The 11,010-nt window shown below is 49.4% G+C and overlaps 4 protein-coding genes across 4 annotated transcripts; 2 read left to right on the plus strand and 2 right to left on the minus strand.

The window, feature by feature from the left end:
- Positions 1 to 559: 559 nt before the first annotated feature.
- FIBRA_06194 (uncharacterized protein) lies at positions 560 to 2,154 on the minus strand (the record flags this gene model as incomplete). Its single annotated transcript, XM_012327929.1, has 7 exons — positions 560 to 999; positions 1,054 to 1,062; positions 1,114 to 1,247; positions 1,294 to 1,336; positions 1,390 to 1,536; positions 1,593 to 2,055; positions 2,134 to 2,154. 7 exons carry the CDS (start codon positions 2,152 to 2,154, stop codon positions 560 to 562), a joined length of 1,257 nt encoding a protein of 418 aa, XP_012183319.1.
- Positions 2,155 to 2,483: 329 nt separating this feature from the next.
- On the plus strand, positions 2,484 to 4,333 carry FIBRA_06195 (uncharacterized protein; the record flags this gene model as incomplete). The annotated part of the gene is made up of 8 exons (XM_012327930.1): positions 2,484 to 2,642; positions 2,703 to 2,918; positions 2,970 to 3,114; positions 3,168 to 3,231; positions 3,287 to 3,644; positions 3,694 to 3,808; positions 3,866 to 4,243; positions 4,299 to 4,333. 8 exons carry the CDS (start codon positions 2,484 to 2,486, stop codon positions 4,331 to 4,333), a joined length of 1,470 nt encoding a protein of 489 aa, XP_012183320.1.
- A 314-nt stretch (positions 4,334 to 4,647) lies between these two features.
- On the minus strand, positions 4,648 to 7,719 carry FIBRA_06196 (uncharacterized protein; the record flags this gene model as incomplete). Its single annotated transcript, XM_012327931.1, has 12 exons — positions 4,648 to 5,193; positions 5,255 to 5,471; positions 5,536 to 5,720; positions 5,770 to 5,853; positions 5,911 to 5,990; positions 6,053 to 6,325; positions 6,381 to 6,471; positions 6,525 to 6,872; positions 6,924 to 7,010; positions 7,065 to 7,149; positions 7,207 to 7,360; positions 7,428 to 7,719. 12 exons carry the CDS (start codon positions 7,717 to 7,719, stop codon positions 4,648 to 4,650), a joined length of 2,442 nt encoding a protein of 813 aa, XP_012183321.1.
- A 170-nt stretch (positions 7,720 to 7,889) lies between these two features.
- FIBRA_06197 (uncharacterized protein) lies at positions 7,890 to 9,366 on the plus strand (the record flags this gene model as incomplete). Its single annotated transcript, XM_012327932.1, has 6 exons — positions 7,890 to 8,076; positions 8,138 to 8,256; positions 8,317 to 8,551; positions 8,609 to 8,723; positions 8,785 to 8,975; positions 9,029 to 9,366. 6 exons carry the CDS (start codon positions 7,890 to 7,892, stop codon positions 9,364 to 9,366), a joined length of 1,185 nt encoding a protein of 394 aa, XP_012183322.1.
- Between the last annotated feature and the right edge of the window lie 1,644 nt (positions 9,367 to 11,010).

The raw sequence follows: 11,010 nt of genomic DNA on the forward strand, positions 1-11,010 counted from the left end.
TGTCGGAGGAGGCACAGCAGGTGTCCCGCCTCCGTCGCGCGACAATCAATCCCAGCATTGTCGACAAACAGCTGATCAAGGGCACCATGGTCAAGGTTGCGTCGTCGACGGTGAATAACGTCGCGACGCTGCCGCGTATACTCCGATGAGGAGCGTCAGATCGCCGATTTTCTTGCGTGTTATTATATTTGTAACCGGCATTCGCTCTGCTTTTAGGATTTACATTTGGTGGGCGTTTTATCCCGCGCATTGGAGGTTCCGGATGGCTACAATTCGTTCTGATATATATATAAATATGCTCAGTGAGCCCATTTAGACTTACCTATACCATCACAACCATCGTATCGCATGAGGAGCACGTCTCGCGTGTTGAATTTTGGAAAAGTATCCGTTGACGTTGGTATATAGTTGTTGTACTCTTGCTCTAATATCACTCATATGCCGTTATCTAGTGTAAAGAACACCCGTCCTAGATGTTACATATGCTACCCCATTCCAGCATGTGCTTGCTGTTTTTACTCCTATTTATTGCCCAGCTGCATTGAATCGAAATATGTTCCTAAATGCTACCCTCGGCCATCTTTGCTTTGTAGTACCGCACCATCTCCTCCAGACCCATCCGGACGGACCACCGCGGTTGCCAATCGAGCACCTGTTTCGCGCGAGTGATGTCCGGCCTACGCTTCTGCGGGTCGTCCTTGGGTATGGGCTTGTATACGATCTGCACGCGCCGCGCTAGCGGCGTACCGTCCTCCTTTTGCACCTTCTCGACAATCTCGCGCACAAGTTCGGCAAATTCGCCGATCGTAAACTCGTCAGGGTTGCCGACGTTCACGGGGCGCGTCTCGTCTGAGTTCATGAGCGCGATGAGCCCGTCTACCAGGTCGTGAATGAACTGGAAGGAGCGCGTCTGCTTGCCGTCGCCATAGACTGTCATGTCCTCGCCGCGTAGAGCTTGGATGATAAAGTTGGAGACGACACGCCCATCGTACGGGTTCACTGTAAGAGTAAGTCAGCAAAATGGTCGACAAGGAATGGTATTCCCGAGCGTACTCCGAGGGCCTAGAAACGCATGTAAGTCAGATAAAAGTTGAGCTATGATCGGGGACATACCGTAAGTGTTGAATATACGAGCGACGCGAACGTGAACACCATTTTGATGGTGGTATCCGTATGTCAGGGTCTCAGCGACACGCTTGCCTTCATCATAGCAGGCACGGGGACCGATCGGATTGACATGGCCCCAGCTTCGCACAGATCAATATAGGATGTTGTTCGATCGAGTATACTCACTAGTCCTCCGGCTGCGGGTGAACCTCAGGGTCACCATACACCTCTGGAAACAATGAATTAACAACGTCAGATCAGCAACAGACGGATGATACGTACCAGATGTGCTGGTGATCAAGAAGCGGGCTTTCGTACGTTTTGCGAGGCCGAGCATGTTCAAAGTACCCATAAAGGATGTCTTAACTGTCTTGATCGAATTAAACTGGTAGTGGGGAGGAGACGCAGGGCAAGCAAGATGGTATATCTCTGCCAGAGTTGTCTTTCAACGCCGTCATTCTTCAAGCTGAGTTATTGACGCTTACGATCACATTCTGTCATGTATGGTTCGACGACATCATGGCGGACGAGCTCGAAGTTTGGGTGTCCAACCCAATGGCTCACGGTAGTTTTAGCACCAGTAAAGAAGTTATCCAGGACCGTGACCTCATGGCCTAGGAGCATGAGTCTGTCCACTAGATGCGAGCCCACGAAGCCAGCGCCACCCGTGACAAGGATGCGCTTGCGCTTCTCAGGGGGAAGGAGCTTGACGGGCGGGAAGCGCGCAAGTGTGGTATAGGAGATGGATTGGGTGTCAGGGTAGTAGATGGAATCGGATTGATATTCCTCTGACTGACTGCCAGGTTTGGGGCTAGCGTTGGCACTGCGGACGTAGTGGGGCTGAAGGTATAGCGAACGAACGGCGTCGAAGGGAACTTCGGAGTCGAAACCAAATCGTTCAAAACCAACGGTGGTGATTTCCTTTCCGCTCTTGTCAAGGATGCGGGACTGGAGATGGAGAGGGACATTAGTATACGTACCGTAACAGAACGCTGGTGAATTAGAGAACAAATGGTCGATACGCACCTGGGACTTGGAGGACGCCATGATGCAAGGAGTGTACTGGCGGGAGGCACGAGGGGGAGGAGAAGAGGGGGGCTTTTATGCGGACGGCCTTGCAGACCGAGAGGGGGACTCAAGCCTGGTCGACTCTACAGCGCGCTCAGCGCGGCGATCGCCGTACCAATCACGATCGCGCCTGCGAATATCTTCTGCAATCATTCACTGCACCGAGCTGTGAGCCGCATTGCAGCTGCCTTGCGCCCTGCTCTTGATCCTATCACCTATACTAGACCTATCTCTTTCATCTGTTAGTCGCCACTATCAGAAAATTTCTCACACGGCCTTCATTTCTCCTGTTCCAATTTCCGGCCAAGATGCCCAGAGCAAGCAAGACGGGCTCGAAGCAGCGACACGACCCCCTGCACGTCCAGCTCAACGAAGATGAGATAAATGCTAAGTATGGACGGATCTCTCGCCCAGGGAAGCGATCAAAGTCAAAGGGGAGAGTTGAAGACGATGAGGAAGGCGGAGAGGTAGGTCGAACGCGGCTCTGGGACGGTCTCAGAGACTGGACACGACTCACCTCAAAGTAGATCATCTTGGACCCAAAAACCTCAAGACGCATATTTGAACTTGCGCGAGATCAGCAAGAAGAGCTCGGGGCATGGGAAGACGACGACGATGAGGATGAGAAAGGGTCTGGAGACAAGCTGAGCTTTTCGGTTCCACGGATACAAGATGAGGATGAGGATGAAGACGATTTGGAGCGTTTTGATCAGGACGATTACGAAGAAGACGTGGAAGAGATCGTGAGTCCTCAAACGTTCATTGTCTTGTATGCGAACATTAATAGGAATTAGGAAGTGGATGAGAGCGATCTCAAAACCCTTGACGCGCTTTTACCTGCCAATGCTGGAGAGCGACGAACACTAGCGGACATTATTTTCTCAAAACTAGACGATATAGAGTCAGGCAAAACGACTGTCATCCGAAAAACGGCAGAAGGTGTGTTCGCGTCCATACAGTCCAACTAGTATCTTATCATGTTACGATTATAGACCCAGACAAGGCACCCGATCCTGCAGCGGGACTTAATCCAAAAGTAGTTGAGCTTTACACAAAGTGAATGCTTCCACTCCACTGCGCGAGACTGGGACTGAGAGTATATCTATTACAGAGTCGGCCTCGTGCTCTCCCGATACAAGTCCGGCCCGCTTCCAAAACCGTTCAAAATTATCCCCTCCCTCCCCGCTTGGGCGCGCATGCTCGCGCTCACGGGGCCAGAAAACTGGACGCCACAGGCATGTCATGCCGCGACGCGCATATTCGTATCGCAGATGAAGCCACCGCAAGCACGCGTATTCCTTGAGGGCGTGCTCCTTGATGCGGTCAGGGAGGACATCCGACTGACACGCGAAGGCGCGCGGAAGAACAAGAATCATCGCAAGCTGAATGTCCACTACTACGAGAGCATGCGGCGGGCGTTGTACAAGCCTGCTGCGTTCTTCAAGGGAATCGTGTTCCCACTATTGACTGTGAGCCCTTCGTTTATCGATCCTAATGCATGTATTGATTTTTTTTCAGACCGGGTGTACACTGCAAGAAGCAGCAATTGTCGCTTCCGTGTTGGTGAAAGTCAAAGTACCGATTATGCACTCCGCGGCAGCTCTCATGCGGCTCGCAAACATGGAGTACTCAGGTGTGAAGTATTATTTTATGTCATGTTTATTTGTGTCCAATCGCCTGTGCTTGCTAGGACCTAACTCGCTTTTCATCCGAATACTCCTGGACAAAAAATACGCACTTCCATACAAGGTTGTCGACGCACTTGTCTTCCACTTTATTCGCCTATCGAACACATACAAAGCGCGACAATCTGGCGACGCTGCAAAGCTGCCTGTATTGTGGCATCAAAGTCTGCTCGTGTTCTGTCAGAGGTATCCTTCCTATGTTCTTACTGCAATCTCGACGGGCTCACGCGTCTTCGGTAGATACGGGGCGGACTTGACTCCAGACCAAAAGGACGCATTATTAGATGTCGTACGCGCAAATCCCCATCCTCAGATCGGTGCTGAAGTTAGGAGAGAACTCGTTAACTCTGTCGCGCGGGGGGAACCCCGGCCTGACGGAGATGGTGATATAGCTATGAGCTGAAAACCTCTTACTAAATCACACATCGACTTGTGTAGATCTTTCGGCGGGCATAGTCTGGCGAGGATTATAGACATCTAGCGGCATACAGCAACACTTCGACTGCATATTCTGTAAACATGACCACGATGTACCCGCTGGGGGATATGCTCTGACTGCCTTCCGGCTTACCGCAGTCCATGAAAGAATCGCATTAACGTCATGGCAGCGTCAACAACGCCTTGCAGCGAGAGCTCACATCCTGGCGAATAGGAATTTTGAGCCTCGGCAAGGGGCTACACCAAACGAGTATTGTCATATTCTCCGAGCCGAAATGTCATCAATGGAATAGTGCATACAGTATGGTACTTTTGGGCGCAGAGTAGATGAGCCATAAACTCGCCATAATCAACCTCTTCGTTTCTTCTTTTTCCGCTCTCCGTCATCCTTGGGTGCGGCGCGGATGGCACCCATGATATTTTTGAGATCCTGATCTGCAGAGTCCTCCAGAGTGTGTTTCCTCTTCTTGCTTTCGCCATGTCCTGCATACCCCACGCTGTCTGTCTCGTCTGTCTTGTTCTTTACAGTTGCAGTCGTAACTAGGCTCTTTCTGGTCTTATTCCCAAGCGTCGTATCAAATAATTCATCAATCTCGTCTTTGGAACGCGCCTTGCGGTTTCGCTTCTCCCGCTTGTCTGCGTTTGCACTGCGCTCTTCCGTAATGGAGACCGCTGATACTTCCGGAGCTACTGATGCTATGGATGTTGGAGGTAGCACGCGCGTCTTTTGTTGGGATGTCTGAGAGGACGTCTGCTTGGTGGCAGATTGCAAATCCTTCCATTGTTCGGGGTTACGTTGAAGCAAGTGCAGGCTCAAGCTCCGAACGAAGAACTTCCCAAAGAAGGATCCAGCCAAGTGATGTTCGTGAGGTATGATAGAGCGAGCTATCTTCTCCTGAGGACATCCGTCTTACAATCAATGTATGGATTTCATAATCGAAACAATGTATACGCACTTTCAGGTATGGATCGGCAAACGCCCAAAGGCGCGCACCGATTCGGCTACCTATGCGGTCGTCTACCAAGGTCGGGAAGTGTCCCATGAACGTCAACACAAAACTGCGTTTAGCTTTGGTGGGCACTGTGGGCGAATCTAGTAGTACGTCAAGTACACGGGAACTTGTGACGTGATGTGCCATCTCAATCAACTGGTCAATCCTGAGGGCTTGGATGCTGGGACGTTGGCGTGAGCGATCGTTAGGGTCTAGTAGGGAACAGCAACGCTGAGTGGACTGACCTGTCCACCACGATCTGGTTATGCGGTGCGGAGAGACGCAACAACGATTGTAACAGCACCGCACCCTGTGTTTTGGGCTCCAACGAATCCTGATTGGCGTCAATCTTCCCTCTTTGCCAACGACTTTGAGTCTCAGCCTCAGGCTTAGTTGCTTGTCCAGCTTTTGCCGCCGCCGCTTGATAGTCCTAAAATGAATGCTCAGTCAGTGCCTAGGCTCGCAGCCAGACAACGTACTCTAGAACCCTTGAGGTACAAGATACAAGGGACCACGAGCCTTCTTTCTTCCTGTTCTTTGAGCTCGAGAGCCGCACAGATAACCTGGCAGCCAGTCGAAGTCAGAATGATTACAGACGAAAACAATTCAGCTTGACGCACTTCCACGACCTCTTCTTCGTGAGTCTTTAGTCCTGCAGCCCTATCCACCAGTGCTCGAAGTACACCCGTCCGGGAAGCTTCTATATGTCGAAATTGGAGATAGACTTTCATGGCATATGCCGACAGGTAAGAGCCGACTCACTGATGATTTTCTCGGCCACGCCTTCGAGTTCATGACAGATCTCGCCCAGCTGTTCTACAGTAGCCCGTTCTATTGCTCTCGCCACGACGAAATTCGCCACCGGATGAACTGCTAGTCTTGAGAGTTTACCTGAGAAGTAAGTAGGCCAAAGGATATTGAAGACTTTGTCCGGTGATCGCCGCACAAGTGTCTCTAAGAGATGAGAGGAGGTAGGATCGCGCAGGAGGGTAGTCAAATAGTCAGAAGCCTCCGGAGAGGCGGACGGGTCCTCATCTGCAAACGAATTAAGAATGATGGCTTTTGTAAGATAAGTCGGACATGAGCATACGCGTTAATGTGATGAGCCCAACGAGTGTCCTATCCATGAGCGAACCCGGTATGTCGGACATGCCACATCCTGATTCGACTTCCAAGAACATCTGTAAATGGCCTCATCACTTGTCAACATACATCTAACGCCATCATGACGCACCTGCAAAACAGGGCTTGCGACCTTGTCGGCAGCTAACGCTCGTACTTCGTTCTCATCAAGATTTTCACGCAGGGCCACAACAAATTTCTTAGCAACGTCACGAAATTCCTCAGGTGCATCTTTCACAGGTTCGTGACTTGTTTGTCCTTCATGCTCAGAGAACACTGACTTCATTGAACCTTGCTTGGCCTTGTAAGCTACACTCCGTTTGGAGCGCACAGAAGAACCGCTGTGTCCTGGACCGTCCATCGAGGGGAAACAATCGGGTACCAGGAGAAGGAGAAGTGCGCGAATTACATGAGATGCAAATGGGTCCACGATGAGAGACGAAAGCGTCGGAAGTAATTCCTAGACTTCCACGTTGACAACAGCAAAGGCTGCAAGTGAATCAAATCGCACCTCGCATGCATCCAAAACAAGTTGCATCAATGTTCTTAATTCGCCTTCATCTGACGTCTCTGCCGCGGTAGGAAAAATTCCGCGAGTCTATAGATTTCGAGGTCAGAAAGTTAAAACCAGAACGAGATGGTTGGAGCAGACCTCCCGTGATATGGTCTCACTAGCAACACCGAACAACGTCTGGCATACATGAGAAGCGAACCTATGTTTCGACAACTGCTCAAATCTGCGCGCTGTATTCAGTGAGATGCACGCCTATGCTAAATTGGACCCGCAAACCTACGATCCGCTAAGTCTATCCATAAAAACACGTCGGATAAAATCGTCCATAGAGTATGACATTCGCTCTACAATCGACGAGCAATCGGGGTCCGTGGCAAGCTGTTTCTCCTTGCCCGACATTTCGGTGAGGGCAGCAACGAAGAATAGACGACGATCTACAAATGTAAAATGAAATACGTAGTCAGGAAAAACTAGCAGGAAACAAGAAGTATGTATACTCACCCTCGTTTGGATCAGTATCTCCGTCTCCCTCGGTCCCCGCCATCCCCTGTTCCTGCCAGTCTCGGATTTGCAAATCTACCGTGCGGAAATATGCCTTGACCTCTGCATCGACATATCCAAACGGTGCCTCTGGATTGAAGTCCGAGCGGTCATCAACTGAGACCATCCATGAAACCCCCGCATGAGGCTCGAGATCCTGTCCAGCCTGTTCATGCTCGTGGTGTTCGGCATTTTGCTCCTCCTCAGGCTTCTTCCTATGCTTTTTTCCTCTTTTCCGATTTTCTCTCGGCATCTGTTTTTTTAAGAGAACGTGATATCCAGAAGCACGGGTGGAGGCAAGCTGAACCAAATAGTAGACACCGAAGTCAGCACCAAGTCGATTGGAAACAAAGCGGAAGCTGTATGATCGGTGGTTTTCCCATTTTGGTAGCTCTCACTGACTTCCCGAGAACCGTGACAGTCATGCCGCCGCGCTCTTGTGCGCTCTGTAACAAGGCCCGTGCTATTCTGAAACGACCAAAGACAGGACAGCAAATATGCAGAGAGTGCTTTTTCTGGGTATTCGAAACAGAAGTTCATAATACAATCACTGAGGCGGCCCTATTCAAACCTGGCGATAAAGTAGCAATTGGTGCGTCCGGCGGGAAAGGTTAGTGCACACAGATTACCATCTTAACCTCCAATGGTGCTTTTCTGAGACATTCCTATAGACTCTACTGTACTTGCCTATGTAATGAAAACACTTAATGATCGATACAACTATGGGTTGGAGTTGTTTCTCCTTTCTATCGATGAGGGGATCACTGGCTACCGCGATGACTCTCTAGAGGTGCACCGTTGTAGTTATAACGATGTCGCCTTCCATGCTAAAGTCACAGGCACACTCTAGACAGTAAAACGTAATCAGCAACAATACGACATGCCACTCAAGATTCTATCGTACGATGAGCTCTACGGGTGGACCATGGACGCGATCGTATCTCAAATAGGCAAGAAGAATAACTGCACGTTCTGTGGGGTGTTTCGCCGCCAGGCATTGGACCGAGGCGCATCTGCACTACATGTAGACCACATTGTTACGGGCCACAATGCCGACGACATTGCAGAGACTGTCCTTATGAACAGTGCGTGACGACCATATAACTGTCACTCGTTTGGAATACCCTTACGATCCAATTCAGTTATGCGGGGTGATATCGCACGGCTTGGTCGTTGTACCTTGATTTGTACACAAGGCGAAGATACAATCAAGCGATCAAAACCATTTAAGTACGCGTATGAGAAGGAGATTGTCATGTAAATCGTTTCTCATAACGTTGGTGATGTCTAATGATGAGAATATTATCCTCTTGAATAGGTACGCATACTTCAAGAAGCTCGATTACTTTTCGACGGAATGTATATACTCTCCCGATGCATATCGTGGACACGCTCGAGCATTCCTTAAGGACCTCGAAGCTGCAAGGCCAAGTGCAATCATCGATATTATCCATTCCGGGGAGGCTTTCGAGGTTACAGAAGTGATCAAAGCTACACAGAAAGTGCAGCGTGAGTTAATCATTCTGTTGACGTCTAACACCCTCCTTCACGCACTATATCAGAGACGTGCAAGCGATGCGGCTATATGTCTAGCAATTACCTCTGCAAAGCGTGTACTCTTCTGGAGGGTCTCGAGAGGGGAGGAGCTAGTCCTTCGGTTGTAGGTTTACTTGTTACCACTGCGTCTGAGCTGCCCTTTAATGGTCTGAGTCTACAGACCAATCGTATGCAAGGGAAATTGGACGCTGTACTTATCTCTGCCGACAATATGCGTACGATTCCCTTGTTCCAGACACCATCAACGCTGCGACCTCCAATGTCAACATTTAAGGAGCAACTGTCGTCCTCAACGCAGAGTCAGGTGATCATAGATCCTATCCACCTCTCAACACTTGCATAAGCATACAGTTCTCTATTCCCACCGCTGTAGCAACTAGACGATCCCTTGTTTTCTATCCGTCGGCTGCGCGAGATTTTGGCTGGGTAGAATTATGTAATCCCGAGTTTCGACGAACTCAAAATCTAACCTGGTCATAATGATAAACATTGTACTGATCTTCGGTCTTCATCTCCTCATCCAACTTGCAAAAGAAGTCGATGTCATACGAACCTGTGGGACTGAAAATTCCGGTGTGTGGTGATATAGACCAGGCGTAATCATAGCCTCATTACAACAGCTACCACTCACGATGATTAGGCTCGTTCAATTAAACAAGATGACATGATCAAAGTTATTGTTCGAAAAAGTGCATCACTGCCGTGCTGTATGTAGGAATTGCATTTGATCGGGCAGGTCACAGGACACTTGAACAAGTTCCTGCAGTTGCGATTTGAGGCAACAGGACTCGATGCTCCTCGTGCACTTGACTTGGGCAAGACACGAGGCCAACTGATGGGATCCCATAAAGTGCTCTCATGCTGCGAGTAGATTTCTTACAGACATCACAGGTGAGGTGTATCTCGAATATGTCCCGTATGAAATAGTTAATCAAGATGTGGCCGACTACACGCCGTATCATGGACATCGTGAAACAAATGAGACGATGAGTCTGTACCTTTGTATGTCATATATGCTGGTAATCATTCACCTAGGTTACGAGCAGAGCACGACCAGCTGACGGCTGGCTTCAGGAAGGCATCTGGAGCATCGGGTCATAACAAAGTGTGAGCACAACTGCTGCAAATCGCGGAGGGGTTGTAGCTACAGCTTGAGATGTTGTATCAGAACAAAACGGTAGGTACATTGAATTTGATCTATGTCACGGGCTGATGTGACCTCTACAATCAACATCTGCCGCCATTTGACTCGAAGATCCTGTATATGAGGGGCTGTACAACGACTTCTATGCAGGCAGTGAAAACGGGCCAATGGCAGATGCCGAGTTCAATTATCCGAATGCAAAGTTTCGTTGAAGCCCAAAAGCGTACCGGGAGAGTAATTGCGTCTTCAAATTGAATTCCGTCGGGTCTTGTAGCAAACCCGACTGTCTTTAAAAGGATATCCAGTCTGGGTGGAATGAGTCGGCCACAGCATATATCCGCGAGATTGCAAGAAGCTTTTTTTGCGCTGCCTATCGCTGACGCTCACTGAGGGGCATATATTGAACTTCCTCATCCGTGATGCTCTGCCATAGCGTAGAAAGGTACTATGAGTTGCACGCGCTTTATCACGGATTTCGGTATTTGGCCTGTTATTAAATCAGTACTCTATAAGAGCACATAATAATTACATGGGAAGGTGCGTCTACGTCTCCTCTATCTTTCCAGCTACTCAGAAAAACATTACATGTCTTACATCCTCCTGCGGATGTCTTCCGGTGAGACGAGTACGAAAAGTTCGAGTGTTTATATCTCTGGTCACAATATGTCACATCGGCGTCATTCGGCAGCCCTGCAAGCCAAACACACCCAAAGGCTGAGAAGTGCCACCGTTGAATTACGTAGCCACCATGTGCCGAGAGATGCCGCGCGCGGCGTCCGAATTTTGTCACCATCCATCCTGACTATGTAACGCCAAATATTGTAGACAGCATAGATGATGTTT

The sequence above is a fragment of the Fibroporia radiculosa genome (genome assembly GCF_000313525.1).
Source record: "Fibroporia radiculosa TFFH 294 genomic supercontigs, scaffold6370, whole genome shotgun sequence".
In the NCBI taxonomy this organism is placed as follows: Eukaryota; Fungi; Basidiomycota; class Agaricomycetes; order Polyporales; family Fibroporiaceae; genus Fibroporia; species Fibroporia radiculosa.